Source organism: Propithecus coquereli, unplaced genomic scaffold (genome assembly GCF_000956105.1).
Source record: "Propithecus coquereli isolate 6110/MARCELLA unplaced genomic scaffold, Pcoq_1.0 Scaffold235, whole genome shotgun sequence".
Taxonomy (NCBI): domain Eukaryota; kingdom Metazoa; phylum Chordata; class Mammalia; order Primates; family Indriidae; genus Propithecus; species Propithecus coquereli.
This window is the reverse complement of record NW_012147897.1, coordinates 1,788,184-1,811,198: the sequence shown is the minus strand read 5'-3', so window position 1 is coordinate 1,811,198 and position 23,015 is coordinate 1,788,184. Positions and strand designations below refer to the sequence as shown.

General features: G+C 37.1%; 1 protein-coding gene and 1 pseudogene across 1 annotated transcript in view; one reads left to right on the top strand and one right to left on the bottom strand.

The window, feature by feature from the left end:
• The window catches only part of NUP98 (nucleoporin 98kDa), a 102,388-nt gene that overhangs the window by 19,154 nt on the left and 60,219 nt on the right, over window positions 1-23,015 (bottom strand). Inside the window, exons 17-23 of the mRNA XM_012645568.1 lie at window positions 19,912-20,120; window positions 19,268-19,432; window positions 10,029-10,211; window positions 9,104-9,260; window positions 6,904-7,333; window positions 4,023-4,252; window positions 2,525-2,791 (exon numbers count right to left, since the gene is read on the bottom strand). Of these exons, the coding sequence (XP_012501022.1) occupies window positions 2,525-2,791; window positions 4,023-4,252; window positions 6,904-7,333; window positions 9,104-9,260; window positions 10,029-10,211; window positions 19,268-19,432; window positions 19,912-20,120 (1,641 nt within the window). The remainder of the gene's footprint in view (window positions 1-2,524; window positions 2,792-4,022; window positions 4,253-6,903; window positions 7,334-9,103; window positions 9,261-10,028; window positions 10,212-19,267; window positions 19,433-19,911; window positions 20,121-23,015) is intronic.
• Window positions 10,866-16,477, top strand: LOC105811329 (annotated as a pseudogene).

Genomic DNA, 23,015 nt, shown 5'->3' with positions numbered 1-23,015 from the left:
TGGATTCTCATTTCTGTTCCACTGAAACTTATCCATCCTTATTGTCTTGATTGCCACAACTTTATTAAGTTTCAAAATTAGAAAATGTTGAGTATTCCGACTGAACATTTGCAAATAAGATTCTTTATGTTTCCAAATAAAGATCAGTTTTCAATTTCTACACAAACACCTGATGAAGACTTTAGTAGGTACTGCACTGAATGTATAGATTTGAGGGAGAAAAGACATCTTAAAAATACTGAGGTTTTCAGTGAATCAGTGTCTCTCAACCAGGGTGGTTTGCCCTTCAAGTGAGATTTGGCAATGAATTTCTGGAAACATCTTTGGCTATCAAAACAAGACGGCATAAAGCAGGGATGTTGCTAAACATCTTACAATGCCCCGGACAACCCCCACAACAAAGAATTATCAGCCCAAAATGCCAAAGAGTATTGAGGTTGAGACATATTCCATGAACCTGGAATGTCTCTTAACTTATTTAGATCTTTATTTCCCCAGCAAAGTTTTATAGTTTTCAGTATGTGAGTTTTACAATTTTTCTGTTACATTTATTCCTTAAGTACTTTATTCTTTCTGATACTGCTGTGAATGGAACTGTTTTTCTTAATTTCATTTTTGGATAACTTGTGCTAATATAGAGAGACACAATTGAATTTTGTATATTGACCTTGAATCCTGGGACCTTGCTGAGTTAATTAGTCCAAGTACTTTTTTTGCGGATTCTGTCCACATACAGAATCATGCCATCTGTGAATAAAGACAATTCTATACCTTTCTTTTTAATCTATATGACTTTTGTTTCTTTTTCTTGCTTGAACTGGCTACAACATCCATTACAATGTTGTACATAAATGGTGGTTCCCAATCTTAGGTGGAAGCCGTTCAGTTTTTTATCATTAAGTATGATATCACCTATAGATTTTTTGTTAGATATGCTTTGAAATCAGGGTAATAATGGCATCATAGGATGAGCTAGAAAGTGCTCCCATGTCTACTTTCTGTGAGTTTGTGGAGAATTGGTATTATTTCTTGTTTAATTATATAACGTTTCACAGTGAAGAAATCTGGGTCTGGGCTTTTGAGTGAAGATCTTTTTAAGGATCTTAATGCCTTTACTGATTTACTGTATTATTTTTATGTTTTTCTTTTCATTGATTCTACTCTAATCTTCATTATTTCCCCCATTCTGCTACCTCTGGGTTTAGTTTGCTCTTCTTTCTCTAGTTTCTTAAAGTGGAAGCTTAGGTTATTGATTTGAAGTCTTTCTTCTTGCTAGATACATGTCAGGTAAAGTTAGTTGATAGTATTGTTCATGTTTTCTACATTCAACTTCTAGCACTCTAGAAGATCCTCTCCCACTACATGTAGGTGTTGTGGTGAGCATAACACTATCCTTTTAATGATTTACAATCATCGTAATTTTATAGAAGATCAATCCTGAAGACAAATTCTCATAGTACAAATGTACAAGGACCATGAATGGCACTGAGCTAAATGTGTAGTGATAGTGGAAATGCAACTGGCCATTTATGTAGGTTACTGAACCTAGCTTTTCTTGTGATTTGTTCCTTATAATCCCAAAATTGGCCAAGCCTTCCAAAATAAATCCAGTTGATGGATCCAATCAGTTGGCTTTGGATAAACTAGGTTCCAACAAATAAGGTCTGATCAAGGATCTAATTATATTAGATTATGTTGAACTATGTATTCTTATTAAGATTAATGTCTAGATAGTCATTAAACACTTGCTGAATGCCTCATTAGTGAAAGGGAAACCAAAAAAAGTTCAAATATATGTATGGGAAGTCCTTTAAAAAAACAAAGCCAAGTAAATACCTCAAGCCAGAAATTAAACTACTACATGTTTATTTGAATGAAATAAGTGAACTGATACAAAAGGTATGTTTATAGATGTTCAGAGTACCACATAGAAAAAAAAGAAAAAAAAAAAAAACAGTCTCGATGTCAAAGAAAGAATTTGCTAATATGGTACATTTATACACAAAAGAATGCTGAGAAGCATTTGATAACTATAGCTATATTATAGGGCATTTTTAATGTGTTAGATGAAAATAACAGAATACAGTACATAGCAGGATATACCATCTTTGAAACATTTACATGCATGTTGTACTGCGTGAATATATTTATATATAGTTTATGTACTACAAAAGAAAGAGTCAAGTACAAATTGCACACTGAAATGTTTGCAGTTAGTAGTAGTCATAGGATTTAGGTGGTTTTGATTTATTGCTTCTTGTTTATCTCTCCATTTTCTAGTTTGATTGCAAATGCATACATAACATAAAATTAAAATAATTTTAGTTAAGTAAATTTAATGTTTAAGGTTCTAAAAAGATAACTAGAATACACAGGCCCTATTCTGGAGGAACCAGCATCTTCCTGGGAGGGAAGGTCACACTTAATATTCACAGGTTAGAAGACAAAGGCAAATCCACAATTAGAAGGTAGAAGACAGTGAGTAGGAAGCGGGCAGGGTTACAGAAAGAACCATATTCCCTACCTGACTGCTGGGCCAAAGAGCAGGCCTCACTGATCCTCTTGCCCGTGAGGTAGCTGAAGACAGCCTCCACAGGGTTATCTTTTTTGGTTAAGGAGACTTCCTCTTCAATCTGAGGTTCAGCAGTGTGGGATAGCCAGCGAGAGAAAGCTCTTCGTCGCTCCAGAATTTGAATGTATTCACTGGGTTCATCCAGCTGGCTGTCAAGCTCCTTCAGATGGCCCCAAAGGGCTTCACATAATGTCCATGTCAGGCTCCAGTGCTTCACAACTAAGGCAGAGACAGAAAAACAATGCTATGACACAAATTCTTATAATAACTTCAGAGAGGGCATCACTCTAATTGTGATGTTTAAAAAATATATAAATTAATCAACATCCCAAGCCACCACTCAAGTTGATTAACCTGAATCTGTCTCTATCTCACTCAGCTTTGTCTTACAAGTTCTAGAGGTATATGGTATAACTGCTTGCTCACTCCAGGTTTCTGTGGTGCTTACAAAACAAGATACAACTCTACGCTCCTTTAAACAGGCTCCCCTAGCCTAATTATGGCTAATACCATCTCAGATGGTAGAAGATCCTCTAATTTGATCATATTTTATCTACAAAATGCTTTAGGAAATGTAAAGTGCTCTAAAAACTTGTAAAGGAGTATTCTCTCCTGATACAGGCACGGCTTAACATTTACTGAGTTTAGCTGACACTGCACAAAGCACAAAGAGTTATGTAGCAGAGCCAGAATCTGAATACAAGTATTCAAAGTCCAATTCCATTCTCTTAAGTACTTCGCCATATTGCCCCTCAAGAAACGAAACAAAAAGAAAGCACTGCTTATCACTTCAAGCCACTTACCAGTAGCACTGGGAAAATAACTTACACATTTGAAAAGATGGGACAACAAAGCAAACATAAGGTCTGAACATAAATAAGTCCCAACGTGTGGTATTGGACATTCTAAAAGTCTCTGTTTTTCAGTAAAGATGATTTCTGCTAAATGTGTAATTAAATGATTTTTCTGTTTGAAATATTAACTTCACAAATTAGAAAAACACTTTAAGTAATGACTCAAAAAAATATGGTCAAAACAGAAGTAATAGCGGGAGAAGTCAGGAAGGGAAATTATAACAAAGTTGTTTGGGAATACAAATAGGGCTTGAGCTGGACATGGAAGAATGGGTAGGATTTAGAAAAAGAAGAAATGAATCTCTCTCTCCCTATGTTCTAGGGTTAGGAAAGGAATGCAATTTCATAAATCTAAGGGATTTGACTGCCTACAGTCTGAGGAACGATTTGTATATTAAAGGGAAAACATGATGATAACAACACAGTGACAATTTCTTTTTGTTGGGATTCTGCTTATTCAAACGCCTACGGAAAAGGTAAAGCTCAGTCATCTACCTATTGGACTGATGTAAGGAAATCTGTCCTCCTATGAACACATGCTACTACCCCCATTCCAGAGATATCAAAAGTAAGACGCTTAGTGTGTGCATACTCACTCTGTGCTTCCAATAAATCTCCTGATGCTTCCTTGATCCAATCTACATAGTCATGAATGACAGCAACTCCCGGATTAGGGACAATGAGAGGACACAGTTCATCTACATGAACGGTGCTATGTTTTAACTTGAGCTCGAGAGGTATCTGGTATAACTGCAGGTCTTCATCCAGCTTCCTTTGTCTCAAAGTGAGTTTTTCCAAATGAACTTTGAATGGTGACTCAGTTAGGCTACAAGAGCAAATGAGGAACAAGATAGAAAATGAAGACAAGACAGAAGCTAGGATTTCCCTTGAACCAAATCTTTGTTTCTTTTTATGATTACAAACAGAATGCAAAACACGTCACTGTGATTTTAAAAAAATGTTGTTTCCTAACATCATACTATACTGAACTTGTCTGCTATATACTGAGTAAATAAATTATCTGACCTACACATTTAGAACCCAAAGGCGGCTGGGCGCAGTGGCTCATGCCTGTAATCCTAGCACTCTGGGAGGCCGAGGCAGGAGGATCGTTTGAGCTCAGGAGTTTGAGACCAGCCTGAGCAAGAGCGAGATCCTGTCTCTATTAAAAATAGGAAGAAATTGGCTGGACAACTAAAAGTATACAGAAAAAATTAGCCGGGCATGGTGGCGCATGCCTGTAGTCCCAGCTACTTGGGAGGCTGAGGCAGAAGGATCACTTGAGCCCAGGAGTCTGAGGTTGCTGTGAGCTAGGTTGACGCCATGGCACTCTAGCCAGAGCAACAGAGCGAGACTGTGTCTCAAAAAAAAAAAAAAAAAAAAAGAACCCAAAGGCTTCTTAGGCCAGGTAATAACAAACACGGAATTCAGTATAGTTAGATTTGGAAGTGGCTTCAGCATGTATCTTAATAGCATAACTCTAAAAATGCAAGGTCCAGTTCAATATTCAACCTCCAACAACTAAACAAGAAACCAAGGAAAAAAGAAAAAAAAAAAACCCAAGGTGCAGAAGTTACTGTGTGATACTTGTTTCTCAGATTATACTTAGGTATCAACAGTAATGAGGCTAAGTTTGTAGATACTAAAGAATTGATTCTAAATTAAGATAAACATATAGTCAATCTGGCCTTGATCCAATTTTAATCTTGATATTAACAACTTCCAAAATACCATAAGATCATCATGCTTAACCAGTAAGTTTAAAATCAATATTCCTAATTGTGAGATTCAAGAGATGTTGTTTTTATTTTTTCAAAGTTAACTTTAAAAACGAAGGATAACAGACGATCATCTTCATTTAATCTATAGTAAAGATGGCACAATTTGTTATAAAAAGTAAATAAGAAAATGTTACATGTTTTACATACGACACTTTATAATGATTGATAATTAAAAGAAATATTAGGTCATTAAATATGAAATGTCTGATTTTGAATCAAAAGTATAGTTTATTATGTCTCTAACAAGCAGCAGTACAATTAATCAAATATGGGACTAAACTATTGACCCAGTTTTGCCATCTTACTAGTAGCTTGTTTATGCCAGCAGCAAAGAAGCCTGGAGAGCAAGTGGCGATGAAATTGCAAAAGGAGTTTTCCTCAGCTTGTTGAGAATTGAATCTTTTTCCTTGCAAGAAGTAGTCCAAAGCCTGGAAGAAGTGGTAGTCAGTTAGTGCAAGGTCTGGTGAATGCAGTGGATGACAGAGAGGCTCCAAGTCCAACTTCTGTAGCTTGAGCAGCGTTGTTTTTTGTAACATGTCATCTTGCAAGAGGATTGGTCTGTCTCTATTGACCAATCTTGGCTGCTTAATCACAAGCATCCTCATCACTTCGTCCAGTTGGTTGCAGAAGACATGCACGGTAATCAACTGAACATATTTCATGAAGCTGTAGTGGATAATACCAGCGCTGGACCACCAAACACACATTATTAGCTTTTTCTGATGAATGAATACTCAGTTTTGGACTGTGTTTCAGCACTTCATCTTTATCCAACCATTGTGCCAAACGCTTGTGATTGCCCAAAATAATCCATTTTCATTACACGTAACAATATGGAGTAGAAATGGTTCGCCTTTATGTCGCAACAGCAAAGAAAGGCAAGCTTCAAGACGATTTCTCTTCTGATGCTCATTTAATTCATGAAGTACCCATCTATCCAGCTTCTTTACCTTGCCCATTTGCTTTGAATGGTCCGATACTGTTGGAATAGTAATGTCAAACCCTGCTGCTAATTCCTGCATAGGTTGAGACAGATTTGCTTCCACTACAGCTTTCAGCTCATCATTATCCACCTTGGTCTCAGGTCACCCACATGGCTCATTTTCTTTTTCTTTTTTTTTTTTTTTCATTTTCAAGATTAAAATCACCAGAACGGAACCTCTCAAACCATTGCTGTACTGTGTGTTCATTAGCCACATCCTTCCCAAACACTGGTTGATACTTCGAGCTGTCTGCGCTGCATTTGTTGCACAATGGAACTTGTATTTGAAAATAACATGAATTTTTGACTTATCTATGGTTTCACAAAAACTGCTCTAAAAAAAACGTGAAAGATAATCACAAGCCAAAATGTGTATCTGAAAGAATGAGGATATACCCTCACAAAAAAAAAAAAAAGAAGTGTGAACGTGAAATGTCAGAGGTATCAACTATCAAACTTAGTACTTAAGGAAATTGAACATTCCATAGTTAATAACCTAATATTTATATATAATCTGTAAGGCATACATCTACTTGTTATATATATAGAAAATATATATCCTATATAGATATATCTAGAAAGAATCTAGAATAGATATCTGGAAAGAATATATCTACAAAGATCACAAACATTTGGATCTTCTAATAATGAATAGTTTTTTCTCCTCATCTATCATGTTGTCTTTCTCAAAAAGCATCAAGAAATGTAACTCACGATTTAACAGCTACTGAATTGGGCAGGAATCCATATTCCATAGAATCAGCAGTCTGGTGATTTTCCAGTTCATGTGAGCCATTCAGTTGTTCTCCACTATTAGCAAGAGTCCAGTTGGGGCCCCAACCAACACGAAATGAGCGTCCCATAAATAGGGCCATGTCCATCAAGAGTTTCCCCTTGCCATAGGTGACAGACTTTTCAAGAGGGACTAGGCCTGGTTGCCTGCGTGTACCCACTGTTTTCAACTGAACCTCAGGGGCTGGGCTGGGCACTGTAAACACAGCAGTCAGGGGTGGAGGGACAGACCAAAAGGATGTGGATGGAATATTCACTAAAGATGATGTTCTGGGAGTGCGACATTCTTGCACAGAGGCACTTGGTGAAAGGAAAGTTCCACTTGTAAATTTTGATTGTAGTAACCCACCAACTGAAATAAGGGGAAAAAGAGATTATTACAAAATACAGGCTATTGTTTCTTGAAAAACAACAACAAAAATCACTAAGGCTGAAATCATGCAAGATATTACAAACTAATCACATCAGATATGGATGACCATAAACCAGATTTTTGCAGAAATCACTTTCAACCAGGAAATCAAGATGGAAATTCTGATAATGATATCAACACAGTAATAATATCAACAACAAACATTACTACTATTAAGTATCATTTTAAAAAATTATCTAGCACTTATCTGCAGTAGACTCTATGTAAGCCATTTGTATACATTATTTCATTTCACTCTTCAATAACTTTAAATGATAAGCATCATTATCATTCCCATTTTGTAAGCGAGAAAACTGGGCTCAGATGAGTGACTTGTCCAAATCCGCAAAAGTACTAAGTGACAAGACTGGGAGAAAAGCCCAGGTAAGTCTGGCACCAATGCTCATGCTCTCATCCAGAATCCCAAATGTAACCCCTTCTTAGTCCATATAAAAATAAGTCCATGCACTTAAAAATTTAAGGGGGGTGGGGGAGAGTAAAACTCAAATTTGTGTCCTCTAATGCTCGATGATAGACTTAAGGAAACAAAAGCATACTGAGGTACCTTATGATTGTATATGTGCCTTTCGGAAGGACAGTTCTCCTTACTACTGCCTGTTTTTCAATTTTACGTGGTTCCTGTCTAAAGCATAGAGTTAGAGTTATCAAAGTATGAGATGTTTGTGTAGTGCCCATTATGGAAAAAGTTATTAGGAATGTTTAGCTTACAAAAACAAAATGGTAGGCTGGGTGTGGTGGCTCACACCTGTAATCCTAGCACTCTGGAAGGCTAAGGTGAGAGGATCACTTGAGGTCAGGAGTTCAGGACCAGCCTGAGTAAGAGAGACCCTGTTTCTACTAAAAATAGAAAAAATTAGCCGGGTATGGTAGTGTTCGCCTGTAGTCCCAGCTACTTGGGAGGCTGAGGCAGGAGGATTGCTGGAGCCCAGGAGTTTGAGGTTGCTGTGAGCTAGGCTGACATGATAGCTAGAGCCTGGGCAACAGAGTGAGACTGTTTCTAAAAACAAAAACAAAAACACCTAACCAAAACAAAATGGTAATTTGAAAAAAATTTACTTTTTAAGGAAACATAAACAAATGTCGTTCTGATAGTTCCTCTGGTTTTCAAAATATTTTGAAATTAACTACATCTACTTAAATCCTTTCCTGTTATCAATACTCTATCTCCAATCCCACTAGAAAAATGGCAGCTTTACAATAAAATATGCAATCACCTGCCTAGGAATTTAAAAAATTTTTAGGAAAAAGTAGAATTCTAATGAGTTTTGTATATAATGAGAAGTAACATTTGTCCCTACAAGACAGTAAGATAGTGTTAGGATTGCACAAAGAGTACAGTGCAGGGTAGCTTGCTGAATTCTCTACGAAATGTAATATAAAAATTAGGAAATCAGAGCTTACTATCTAATCCACATTCATAAGCAAACAAAAACATGACCCCAAACAAAGTACAAATGCTTTTTTCTCCATACAACTTCTGCATCTGCACCAACGGAGCTAATTATGGTTCTTAAAAACTGGCTACTCCCAACAGATTTTTATAAGAGTACAACTCTTAGCATTCTTGTTATAGGCACAGCTGTTAGGGGGATATCTGCTACAGAAGTCCACTGAGATTAGAAGATACGTGAAAAGTACGACTTGGTGACTCTACAGATTTCTTGTAAAACAGCACAATTTATACAGTACCTAGTGAACGAGATTTTGTTGAGTGCGATGCTGAAATGGGGAGTCTGGGAGAACAGATTTCTTGAGAAGTATCTGCTTTGGAAGGAAGTTGACTGAAGCGTTGATCAAGTACCATATCTACATCTTCTTCGTCAGCAAGCAATGATGCTTTCATGATCTAAAAAGGCAATATCTATAGAATGAATGTGTTCCCCAGAATAGAAAGGCTATAAAAGAAAAACACACTTTACAACAATCAAAAATATCACTCCTCCTCCAGGCTGTATCTAGAGCTAGTATAACATTTATGTGACTGACTCTATTACACTCTATGTGCCTGAAGGGCAAAAATCATGTAATATAATATGTCTCTTCTTTGTATCTAAAGAGTATCACCAAATCATAGCACACAGCAGTCACTTATGTTTGCTAAACGAGTAATTTTAAAGTCAAACATAACCAAAGGCTAAACACAATACCAAAAGGCGTTGGCAGCGGAAATTAAAGACAAAGCTTAACAAAACCTGTGTCCACCAGGTTTTTTAAATTTTGTGGAGCACTTTACGGAGCTTCAAAACTAACCTGTGAAGTAGACACATATGTTAGAGAAAAATCAGTGCTCACAGATATTAAATGACATGCCTAAAGTCATACAATAATAAAGTTATAAACTAGGATTAGAAATAGGTCTTCTGATTCTAATGCAGTTAAATCTAGAAGCCCTGTCTTCCGATTCTCAACATACCTTTCCCTCTCTGAATGGGAAAATGAGGCTCAAATATTGGCCCTATTCCTCTGTTTTTGTTTTTTTTTTTCCCCTTTTTTATTACAGTGAGCACTCTCGATGGTCTTAAGTGAATTATCAGGGAAGAGACCTGATGTTACGCAAGGGAGATAAAATACTAGTTTGGCATTCTGTCATAATAAAGGTGGGTTAGAACTTCACCTGTAAGACATGTGGATTAATTCCCAGTGAAGATGCAATATGTGTCGAGGCAGACACAGGTTCCTGATCCTCAGGCATGCTCTCTTCTAACATGGAATCCAAAACTGGCTCCTGGGTGATATCTACCATGTCACTGTCCAGTTCCACAACCCTCCCTAACTGCTCCACCTCTGGGCTCTGACTCTGTAGACAGCAAAAAGATCAGGAAAGCAGCATTAAATTATACCAAATAGACACAGAGCTTCTAGATCAGTTTATTCAGAATATGATATAGCAATATTAGATTCTGTCCAGTTTATTGTTAGTTGAGGTAGCAGATTTGCTAAAGAGTGATTTAAGATCAATTGCCCCCAAACAACCTCATCCTTGGAATCCAAATGAAGATTCATGGAATTATCCTTTTGTAATATGATATGGTATCTGGGACCTAACCAAGCACCCATACTGAAACAAATGGTGGTCTTCAGACACAAAAACTATGCCTCACAGGATTTAGCTAGCAAGGGTCACCCTGCCCTCATGCTACTGTGTAGCCAGAAGCCACTGGAGAAAGAGGTACAAATACCAATGTCTCCAGTAACTTCACATTTTCTTAAAGAAAACAATTACAAATAACTTTCTAGTTAATACAATTTTGGGTCTGGAATTTATCTTTTGGATGACTGAACCCTAAGGTTAGCTGGGCTCTACCTGTGCAGTACCATATAAGATAAGAGGAATGTCACTCTAATTTGCCAAAAGTAAAAACAAATAATACTGGGAACAATTTTTATCTAGAAATAATGCCTTTATGTTTAAAAATGTCAAGAGTTATTAAGCAGTTTTAAAGCTATAACCATGACTAATACTTTACAGTTTGAAAGCGTAAATACTCATAAAGCTGAGTAAGCTTTACTGAGTATTTTACTCAGTAAAGCTGAGTAAAATAACTGGTTCAGTACAAATCCAATACCTATGTCCTGAAGTCACATATGACCTAGTAAAATACTAACAAATGACTGAGCCAATTTATGAAACATTTTCAAACCAAAAAGTTCTATCAATTACTTTTCTAACCATAATTTCATTTGCAGATTATTATCCTTCCATGATTTCAGGCTTACCTTTCACAAGCAGTCTATTTCATGCTAAACCTCAAATAGATGCTATTTTACAATAGGTAGTTAAAAAAAAAAGGTTTTCATGATCTCTTTGGACAAAGCAACCACCATTAGTGTAACTTTCGCATTATCACCTTGAATTGGATGTTAGCTATCACTGCCCTTCATTCTTTTAACAAGTATCTTTGCTTAAAGAATGAGTGCTCCCATGTACAACTGCAGAAAAATTGAGGTGGGGACACTGCCACTTAAGATGTGAGCAATTTCCAATAACTGCTCTAACAAAACTAGAGGCTAGATAATGGTTAAAAGGCAAACATGATACTATTTCTTAGCACATGGTGAGGCTACAGGCAGATTTGACTACTTCTATGCTTTAAAATCCTGAATGGGAAAAAAGCCCCGTAATGATGCTCTCATTTTATGTCATTAAATATGAAATGTCCGATTTCAAGTCCAAAGTGTAGCCTCTGTATTACTGCAGCCTCCATCCCCCAGGCCAACTCCGTGGCCTGTTAGGAACCTGGTGGGCCACACAGCAGGAGGTGAGCTGCCGTGAACAAGTGAGTGAAGCTTCATCTGTATTTATAGCTGCTCCCCATTGTTCGCATCATGGCATAAGCTCCACCTCATTTCATATCAGTAGTGGCTGATTAGATTCTCATAGGAATGCAAACCCTATTGTAAACTGCACACAAGAGGGATCTAGGTTGCACACTCCTTACGAGAATATAATGCCTGATAATGTGAGGTGGAGCTCAGGTGGTGATGCTAGTGCTGGGGAGTGGCTTTAAGTACAAATTATTAGCAGAGAGGTTTGACTGCACAATAAATGTAATGCACTTGAATCATCCCCAAACCATCCCCCTCCTCCCTGGGTCTGTGACAAAATTGTCTTCCATGAAACTGGTCCCTGGTGCCAAAAAGGTTCGGGACCACTGGTTTATTATACCTCAAACAAGAAGCAGTACAATTAACCAAAGTATGGACCTAAACTATCGACACAGTTTTGATCTTAATAGTAGCTTGTTTATGCCAGCAGTGAAGAAGCCTGGAGAGCAAGTAGCAATGAAATCGCAAAAGGCGTTTTCCACACCTTGTTGAGAACTGAACATTTTTCCTTGCAAGAAGTGATCCAAAGCCTGGAAGAAGTGGTAGTCAGTTGGTGCAAGGTCTGGTGAATATGAAGGATGACAAAGAGTTTCCAAGTCTAGCTTCTGTAGTTTGAGCAGTGTTGTTTTTTGCAACATGTGATTGGCTTGTCTCTATTGACCAATTTTGGCTGCTTAATCACAAGCATCCTCATCACTTCGTCCAGTTGGTTGCAGAAGACATGCACGGTAATCAACTGAACATATTTCATGAAGCTGTAGTGGATAATACCAGCGCTGGACCACCAAACACACATTATTAGCTTTTTCTGATGAATGAATACTCAGTTTTGGACTGTGTTTCAGCACTTCATCTTTATCCAACCATTGTGCCAAACGCTTGTGATTGCCCATAATAATCCATTTTTCATTACACGTAACAATATGGAGTAGAAATGGTTCGCCTTTATGTCGCAACAGCAAAGAAAGGCAAGCTTCAAGACGATTTCTCTTCTGACGCTCATTTAATTCATGAAGTACCCATCTATCCAGCTTCTTTACCTTGCCCATTTGTTTTGAATGGTCCGATAATGTTGGAATAGTAATGTCAAACCCTGCTGCTAATTCACGCATAGGTTGAGATGGATTCGCTTCCACTATAGCTTTCAGCTCATCATTATCCACCTTGGTGGTAGGTTGGCAATGTGGCTCATTTTCAAGAATAAAATCATCAAAACAGAACTTCTCAAACCATCACTGCATGGTATGTTCATTAGCCACATCCTTCCCAAACATTTGGTTGATACTTTGCGCTGTCTGCACTACATTGGTTCCACAATAGAACTCATATTTGAAAATGGCACAAATTTTTGACTAATCCACAGTTTCACAAAAATTGTTCTAAAAAAATGTGAAAGATAATCACAAGCCAAAATGTGCATTTGAAAGACTGTGCATTTGAAAGAGAATGTACCTTCACAATAAAGAGAAAAAAAACAAAAAGTATCCAAATGAAATGTCAGAGATAGCTGTCAAATTTAGCACTTAAGGGAATGGGGCATTTGATACTTACTAACCACATAATTGTAAGAACTGTGGGAAAGTTTTACTTCATAAGCTCCCTATTATGTTAGTTTTTAACCAAACAATTCAACTTTAAAGTTCTGATACTCCCCATCCTCTGCCAACTTGTTGGTTAGGATACCCTACTGTTTTTGGCTCCAACAATACCCTGTTTATATTTATTTTATACCGTGTATCATGATGTATTATAATTTCTCCGTACATATATATGGTTGGCTCACCAAATTGTCAAGGCTTAAAAACAGGTTTTATGGCTGTTCTCTGTATCTAACACCAAGCACATCATTAAGTTCAATATTTACTGAACAGTTATTTCTACTGCCTAATGCAGTGCCTGGCACACAGTAGAGAAAGCAATTAATAACTATGAAAAGACAAGAAGGAGTGAGGATGGGTGGGAAAAAAGGAAGAAGGGAGAAGGAAGGCTCCAATTCACTATCCTACTCAACAATAGAATACTACCAATAGCAAGAGATGCTCACCTTGAATACTTTTATGCAAAATGAGATGATTCCATCAAATATCTAGATTAGAGACCTAAGGGACTCAGCATATCTTTAGGAAGAATGCTAAAGATCAAGGTTTTATTTACTCCACTCACACACAGACTACAAGATAACATCTGATAGGTGGGCAAGGGGGGAGAGAATTACTATGAAACTATAATAAGCTCTTAGAACCCCTTATATGTGAATTTTGTAAAGTTTATCTAAGTAATTGCAATAAACTCCCCAAAAAGATGTACTTATTTTCAGGGTAGTCTTGGCAGATCAAGAGCGTCCTTAAAGCCAGTCCTGGAAAGAAAAGTGGACTAAAATAAAAAACAATGTGATGGCATAGAAGGAACTGAGGAGATGGGAAAAAAGCCTACTGAGAGATTTATGGAAAAGAAAGGCCTGTACTGGAAGAAACTGGGATATCATATTAACTCTTCCTTTCCTATTCAGTGTAATCTCTTAAAGATAGGATATCTTACTTATTTCTAAATAACCACACAGCACATTATAAATCCTAATTATACAGATAATATCTATAAAATGACTGTCTAAATATATGGGGGGTGAGGTCTCACAACTGAAACCTTCAGTGACTTGAGAAACCTCTACTCTCCCACTCGAAGAAACCTTCCTCAGTTGAATGAGGCTGCCAAGACCTTAAAGGTACGGCATCTCTTAATTCAGTAGGAAAAGTGAGATATATCAAGATACTCTTATTCAACAGAATAAATGATCAGTCCAAGGTCAAACAGACGTTTAAAATAATTCACATTGCCCTCTAAGCCAAATACTTTGATCCAACATAACTACTACTGTTGTACAACTCAAAATAACTTATTTTCTAACTGTAAAAAATCTTTATGTATATATTTTTTTTTTCTTTTTTTTTTGAGACAGGGTGTTGCTGTGCTGCCCTAGCTAGAGTACAGTGGCTTCATCATAGTTCACTGCAACCTTAAACTCCTGGGCTCAAACGATCCTCTTGCTTCAATATCCCAAGTGGCTGGGACTACAGGTGTGTGCCACTACACCCAGCTAATTTTTCTGTTTTTTTGTGGAGACAGGGTCTCACTGTTGCTCAAGCTGGTCTGAACTCTTGGCCTCAAGAAATCTTCCCACCTCAGTTTCCCAAAGTGCTAGGATTGCACCTAGCAAAGTGTTTTATATTTTCCTTAAAAATCATCCCTGTCAACAATAGCATGTTCTCCTCAAGAGAAATTCTGTGTTAGGGTTTGAAAGGCCCACCAAGGGAAGAGTGTATATTTTCTACACATACACACTCAGGGATATTACTGCAAGGGGCATAGGTTTGGTTTTGTTTTTGTCCACCAACAATTTGAAAGAGGCATAGGTCTTAACATTAATAACTTTATATTTTATTTTTATATTAATTTGCAAAATATTTTTCATGCCAATACATTAAGAAAATCAATCTTTCCTTCAATAATATCTGAAACAAATAACCTTGTGGCTATAAAATTATATCTGTAATATAAATTATATTAAAATATTGATTCATTGAATCAATTTAGATAGCTGCCATTTCAAATCAAAGTATATGCAAAATGAAATAGAATTTTCTTCTAAATCCTAATTACTTTTTTTCTTTAAAAAAGCTTTTAGGCATGGGCACGGTGGCTCACGCCTGTAATCCTAGCACTCTGGGAGGCCGATTGTTTGAGCTCAGGAGTTAAAAACCAGCCTGAGCAAGAGCAAGACCCCGTCTCTACTAAAAAATAGAAAGAAATTAACGGACAACTAAAAATATATAGAAAAAATTAGCTGGGCATGGTGGTGCATGCCTGTAGTCCCAGCTACTCGGGAGGCTGAGGCAGAAGGATCGCTTGAGCCCAGGAGTTTGAGGTTGCTGTGAGCAGGGCTGACGCCACGGCACTCACTCTAGCCTGGGCAAAAGAGTGAGACTCTGTCTCAAAAAAAAAAAAAAAAGAAAAAAGCTTTTAGGAGTCTTGCTGTTCCGAGCTCCAGGTCTGGTCACCATGCCACTCGATCTCTGCCTTGGCAGGGGAGCTGAGGTGTGCAATGGTGCCCAGAGGGTTTTGCGCAGTGTGTGGTGATGAGGCTATTCATGGAGGTTGGCCAAGTGGCCTACGTCTCCTTTGGGACTCATGCTGGAAAGCTGGACATGACTGTAGATGTTATTGATCAGAAAAGGGCTTTGGTTGAAGGACCTTGCATTCAGGTAAGAAAAAGCCTTTCAAATGCATGCAGCTCACTGACTTCGTCCTCAAGTTCCCAAACAGTGCCTGTCAGAAGTATGCCCAAGAAGCCTGGCAGTAAACAGATATAAATACAAAGCGGGCAGCCACAGATGGGCCAAGAAGATTGGAGCCAGAGAAAGTAAGCTAAGATGACAGATTTTGATCGTTTTAAAGTCATGAAGGCAAAGAAAATGAGGAACAGAATAATCAAGAATGATGTTAAGATGCTTCAAAAGGCAGCTCTCCTGAAAGCTTCTCCTAAGAAATCACCTGCTAAGGTTGCTGCTGGAGTTGCAGCAGCTGCTGCTAACATTTCAGCAAAAAAGATGACCACTGCAGGCAAGAGGGCTCCAGCCCAGAAAGCCACAGGCCAGAAGGCCTCTTCTGAAAACTCAGAAGGGTCAAAAAGCTCCAGCCCAGAAAGCATCTGCTCCAAAGGCATCTGGCAAGAAAGCTTAAGAGGCTATTATAAAAGTAATAAAGGTTCTTTTTGACATGTTGGCAAAAAAAAAAGAAAGGAAAAAAAGGTTTTAACTTATTTGAACAGTGAATTCACTGACTGAACAATGCTAAGTTTCTGACCAGGCCGGGTGCGGTGGCTCACGCCTGTAATCCTAGCAATCTGGGAGGCAGAGGCGGGCGGATCGTTTGAGCTCAGGAGTTCGAGACAAGCCTGAGTAAGAGCGAGACCCCGTCTCTACTAAAAAATAGAAAGAAATTAGTTGGACAACTAAAAATATATAGAAAAAATTAGCTGGGCATGGTGGTGCATGCCTGTAGTCCCAGCTACTTGGGAGGCTGAGGCAGGAGGATCGCTTGAGCCCAGGAGTTGGAGGTTGCTGTGAGCTAGGATGACGCCATGGCACTCTAGCCTAGGCAACAGAGCGAGACTCTGTCTCAAAAAAAAAAAAAAAAAAAAAAATTAAATTAAATAAAAAATAAGTTTCTGACCAAGTGAACTAGCCTGCCTCCATGGTACTGAATACAAGTTACACACTTCAGTTCTAAGGCTGAGGTAAAAAGCTACACATATCTCTGAGTGCCAAAGGCCTAAGGTCTTTCAACAAACAGTTTTGAAACCTGGCTGCACATTTCAATCACTGGGAGAAGCATAAACTATAAATATGCCTGAGCCCCATGTCAGATCTATGGAATTGAAGTCAAGCTCACCAGGGTATTGATGTAGCCAGTTGGAAATTGGATCTGAGACCAGGATTTTGAAGCTAATGTTCAAACTATAGGACGAAATATTTCTGCAACTACCTTAATTCTTCTGTGTGACTAAGTTCTATCTGCCAACATTTTCTCTAACCTAAAAGACATAGGAGAGAAGATCACATGAAAATTTAGTTACCTTTGTTTTCCAGTTGCTTAGATTGACTTGCTCTTTTAGGAGCAAAAGTAAAGCTTAAGAACCAAATGGTAACAGAGGACTATGGAGATTATATAAAAGGCAGAAGAATAAATGTGACCATTAAACAAAACAGCAAATCTTGCTAAATACCTAAAGACATACCCCTATTTCCTCCAGAAAAAGTTAAAGAGCCTGAGGTTGTCATGTGAAATCAACCCCTCCAAGGGGCCAGGTAACAGTGCTCAGATAGTCATCTGGACACCGGGATGAGAACACTGTGCTGTCTGCTCTTAATTCACTCAGATGGCTCAAGGATTTTCCCCATGCTAAGTAAAATGTAGGGTCTTTGGTACTAATAACAAACCACTGGCATTTCCCATCTACCTTACCTAGGTCACTAAGCAATATGAATGGAGAGTTCTCTAGAGTCCCACCTAACTGCTCTAACACATCAAGCTTAAGGTCTTCATAAATAATCAAAGTAAATAAAACATAAAGTCTGGATATCTGAACACCTCTAACCATTTCCCTCATTTCTCCTCTCCCCGTCTGAAAGGTCAAAGACCATTCACTTCCTCAATCAAAGCTATATCCTATTTGCCCATTTTGATTCTTCACCACCTCTCTTTTTGCTAGAACCCTGTTGTTCTGAAATTTTTTGGTGCTTAGTTTTTCAAAGAGGTTTTGCCTTCACAAGTGTCATTATAGAAATTTATAGTTATTTTCTAGTATTTGTATTCTGGCAATTAAAGAACCTGATAACTACTGATTATCAAGACTACATAAATTTTCCTGTCCACAGAGGAAACTTTTCTTTTCCAGCTGGACTAACTGGAAAAGAGGTTTCTTTAGGGTCCTTACATATTACTTTTATTAGAAAATAAGGCCATCTGACACTTTTCCTAAGAAATGTATAAAATGTAAGGTCAAAAAACACTTAGGAAAGAAAAATAAAAGACATGATTCAGATGAAATGAACATGGATAACTGGAAAACGAAGTCTATTTACAGCATTTAATTAGTGCAGTGGAAATTTCTTAGGGGCATTCTAAATACCACCAAGATTATAAACATAAAAGTCAACATAGTTCCAGTTTCCCACATTTATCCTCCACCCTCCACCCTCCCTCACCTGGTACATGCAAACATGAACATACATACATGCATTCTCCAGAAAATGACTCTAAAGAGATTATTCAATAAATAAAAACCACATATTTCAACAGCCAAAGAACTGTAGCATGGAAAATTCTGAAGGTCCAGCTTTTAGCAGCTGAGAGGTAGAGGATGCTTTACAAAGAAATCCCATATCAATGATACAAATAATTGTAATCAACAATGTAGTCCCTACTCTCCCCAAGCCAAATAATTCATTTACATTCCAAAACTATCAATTTTCATAAAAATTATGTATTGATAAAATAAAACATCAAGAGGTTACCTTAAGTATTAGCAAACAACTTAAGAAAATGGAGTTAAAAACCTTTGCAGAAAGTTAATTTAATTTTTTTAAAACCATGGAGGTAAAGAAAAAGATTAAACTGCACATCAGGTAGTCAATAAATGTAGGATTTACTCTGCATCAACCCACATGAGCAAATGTTGATCACTGAGCAGATAATTCATCAAGTCCAAATGAGAGAGGGGGAGGTGTTTAAGAATGACAATCTCAAGAGGAATGATCCAAAACAGCAAAAGAATTCTTTAAATCTCTTAAATAAAAGACAGGTGCCTGCACCACCTCGCACCCTCCCTTGTACTTGTCTCAAGAGACTGGCAATACATTTGTACTCTTCAAAGTTCCACCGGTCATAAAACAGCTTTGTTTTAGCTGCATGACTTGGTTTCAACTTCTGTATCACGGATTCCATTCAAATTCACTGTCCTTTCTCTACCTGGGGTGGAGGTGCAGGTTTGCCATTAACAGCCATCTGGAAAGGGGCAGCCTGGCCTGCAGGAGGCAAAGGGGTAGTCTTCAACTTCTTCGTACTAGTTTTGGATGAATGCTCCTCCTCCTCTTCATCAGAATCCTGAAGGCCATACTTAGAAAAATGGGAGACCTAAGGAAGAGAAAAGCCCAACAAAATAAATTTTAACATTGTTCTTTTCGGAAGCTTCCACAATATCTGTCCGTGCAATATTGCAGCATTACCCTAAGAAAAAAAGAAAGAAAAAAGGGAGAGAGAACAAAGAGACAAAGAATTCTGCCTAATGAATTACTGAAGTTTCTGATGATGATACACATTAGAAAAAAACACATCTTGGAAATGTATCTAAATGCTCACAGGAAGGGGTAGAGGACTTGAATCATGTGTCCGCAGAGTTTATAATGGTTCATTGTTGCTGAGTTCTAACTAGGAATGTAATTTGGAGCAAATCATTTACTCTGCATCAACCCACATGAGCAAATGTTGATCTCTACATCTGTTTTCTAATTTATAAAAACAAAGAGAATTTAAGAGAGGATCTCTTCCAACACAAACATGTTGTGACTCCAACTACAGTTTATAAAACTCAAAAATGAGTTAAGTGACTATACCTTAAACACCCAAGAACCAGTTTCAGGCCGGTACTCTTTAAACTGAGCTCCCTGTTTCCTTGAAACTGCTTCCAATCTCCCTTCATAGTTGATATCAGCAAGGCGATCTGGGCTCTTTATTAAACAACGAGATGTTTTATCTGTTGGCCAAACTCCATCCAATGTAACTTCAGCCTTCCTGTAAAGTATAACCAAGCAAAGGGTAAATCCTTCATATTTTAATACCAGAAAGCCAATTAACACATATATAATATAAATAGCAAATAAAGGTAGCTATGTTAACTTGGAATTATTGTGCACCTGTCTCAATCAGAACTTTTTTATCTTGCAAAACTGAAACTCTATTCCCATTAAACAACTACTCCCCATTTCCCCCTTCCCTCAGCCCACCACTCTACTTTGTTTCTATTTTGTGACTTATGCAGATACCTCCTAAGTGGAATCATATAGTATTTGTCTTTTTGTAACTGGCTTATTTCACTTAGCATAATCTCCTCAAAGTTCATCCATGCATGTGTCAGAATTTCCTTCCTTTCTAAGGCTGAATAATATTCTATTGTATGTATATACCACATTTTGTTTATCCATTCACTCACCAGTGTATAGTTGGGTTGCTTGTACCTACTGGCTATTGTGAATGGTGCTGCAAGGAACCTGGGTGTGCAAATATTTCTTCGAGATTATATTTTCAATTCTTTTGGCTATATACCCAGAAGTGGAACTGCTGGGTCATACAGTAATTCTATTTTTAATTTTTTCAAGAACCCCATAATGTTTTCCATAGCAGCTATGCCACTATACATTCCCACCAATAGTACACAAACATTTGAATTTCTCCATATACTTGTGTTAATTTCGTTTTTTTTAAATAGTAACTATCCTTAATGGGTGTGGTATTTCATTGTGGTTTTGATTTGCATTTCCCTAATGATTACAATGCTGGGCATCTATTCATATTGCTTATTGGCCATTTGTATATCATCTTTGGAGAAATGTCTACTCAAATCCTTTGCCAATTTTTAATTTTGGTTACTATTTTTGTTGTTGTTACGTTGTAGAAATTCTTTATATTCTGGTTATTAACCCCTTATCAGATATATGATTAGCAAGTATTTTCTCTCCCTTTGTAGGTTACCTTTTCACTCATTTTGTCTTTTGCTGTGCAGAAGCTTTTCAGTTTGATGTAGCGCCACTTGTCTATTTTTGCTTTTGTTGGTTATATCTTTTGGTATCCTATCCAAGAAATCATTGCCAAATCTAATGTTATGAAGCTTTTCCCCATGTGTTCTTGTAAGAGTTTTATGGTTTTAGGTCTTACACTTAAGTATTTGATCCATTTTGAATTAATTTTTGTATAGGAAAGTGTAATGGTGTAAAGTAAAGGTCTAACTTAATTCTCCTGCATGTGGATATCCAGTTTTCCCACCACCACGTTGAAGAGACTGTCATCTCCCCACTGACTGATCTTTACACTCTTGTTGAAAATGATTTGATCATGTATGTGAGGTTTTCTTTCTGAGCTCTATATTCTATTCCATTGGCATTTATGTCATTATGCCAGCATCACATTTCTGTTTATTGTAGCTTCCTAATAAATTCGACATTGGGAAGTATGAGACCTCCAAATTGTTCTTTTTCAACATTGTTTTGGCTTTTCAGGGTTCCCTGCATTCTATATGAATTTTAGGATGGATTTTTCTAAGCCTACAAAACATGCCACTAGGATTTTGATAGGGATTGCATTAAATTTATACATCACTTTGGGTAGTATTGACATTTTATAAACATTAAGTTTTCAAACACATAAACACAATTTGTCTATTTATCTGTGTCCTCTTTAATTTTTTTCAGCAATATTTTATAGTTTTCAATATATAAGTTATTCACCTCCTTGCTTAAGTTTATTCCTGTGTATTTTATTCTTTTTGATGCTATTGTAAAGAGGAATCGTTTTCTTAATTTTCTTTTCAGATTGTTCATAGTATATAGAAATGCAACTGATTTTTACATGTTGATGTTGTATCCTGTAACTCTCCTGAATTTGTAAGTATTAACAAGTTCTTTGTGGAATCTTTAGTGTTTTCTACATATAAAATCACGTCATCTAAGAATAAAGAAAATTTTACTTCTTTTCAAAATTATATGCCTTTTATATTTTGTTCTTTTCTAACTGCTCTAACTAGGACTTTAAGAGAAGTGGCAAAAGCAGGCATCCTTCCGTTGTCTTAGAGTAAAAGCTTTCAGTGTTTCAACATGTTAACTGTGGGTTTTTCACATTTGGCCGTTATTGTGTTGAGATGGTTTCCTTCTATCCCTAGTGTGTTGAATGTTTTTAATTAAAAAGGCACACAGAATTTTGTCAAATGCTTTTTATGCATCAATTATGAAGATCATGTGGTATTATAACATTTTTTCTTTATCCTGTTAAAGTGGTGTATTACATGGACTGATTTTCATACGTTGAATAATCCTTGCATTCCAGAATAAATCTCATTTGGTCATGATGTGCAATTCTTTCAATGTGCTATTAAATTCTGTTTGCTAGGGTCTTAGTGATGATTTTCACATTAACATATTCATTAAGTACATTGGTCTGTAGTTTTCTTTACTCATAGTGTCTTTGACTGGCTTTAGAACCAGGGTAATGCTTGCCTCAAAAAAAGAATTTGGAAGTGTTCCCCTCTGCAAATTTTGGAAGAATTTGAAAAAGACTAGTGTTAATTCTTCTTCAAATGTTTCGTAGAATTCACCAGTGAAGCTATCTGGTCCTAGGCTTTTCTTCTTTGGGAGGTATCTGATTGCTAATTCAATCTGCTTACTAGTTATAGGTCTGCTCAGACTTTCTATTTCTTCATGATTCAGGCTTGGTGGGTTAGAAAGATAAATGATTTTAACTATGGCACTTTCACCTGCCTGAAGACATATTAGAAGCTAGAATCTAACACTAAAATAAAGAGAATTAAGTATGGCCACAACAGAAACAGGAAACACTCAAAATACTATTAAAAAGAGGTTTTGGAACTAGTAGTTAGACCTAATAATATTGGGAGAAAAAAGTGAGTTCAAAAGTCATAGCGCAACATTTCTTTCTTTTTTTTATTTCA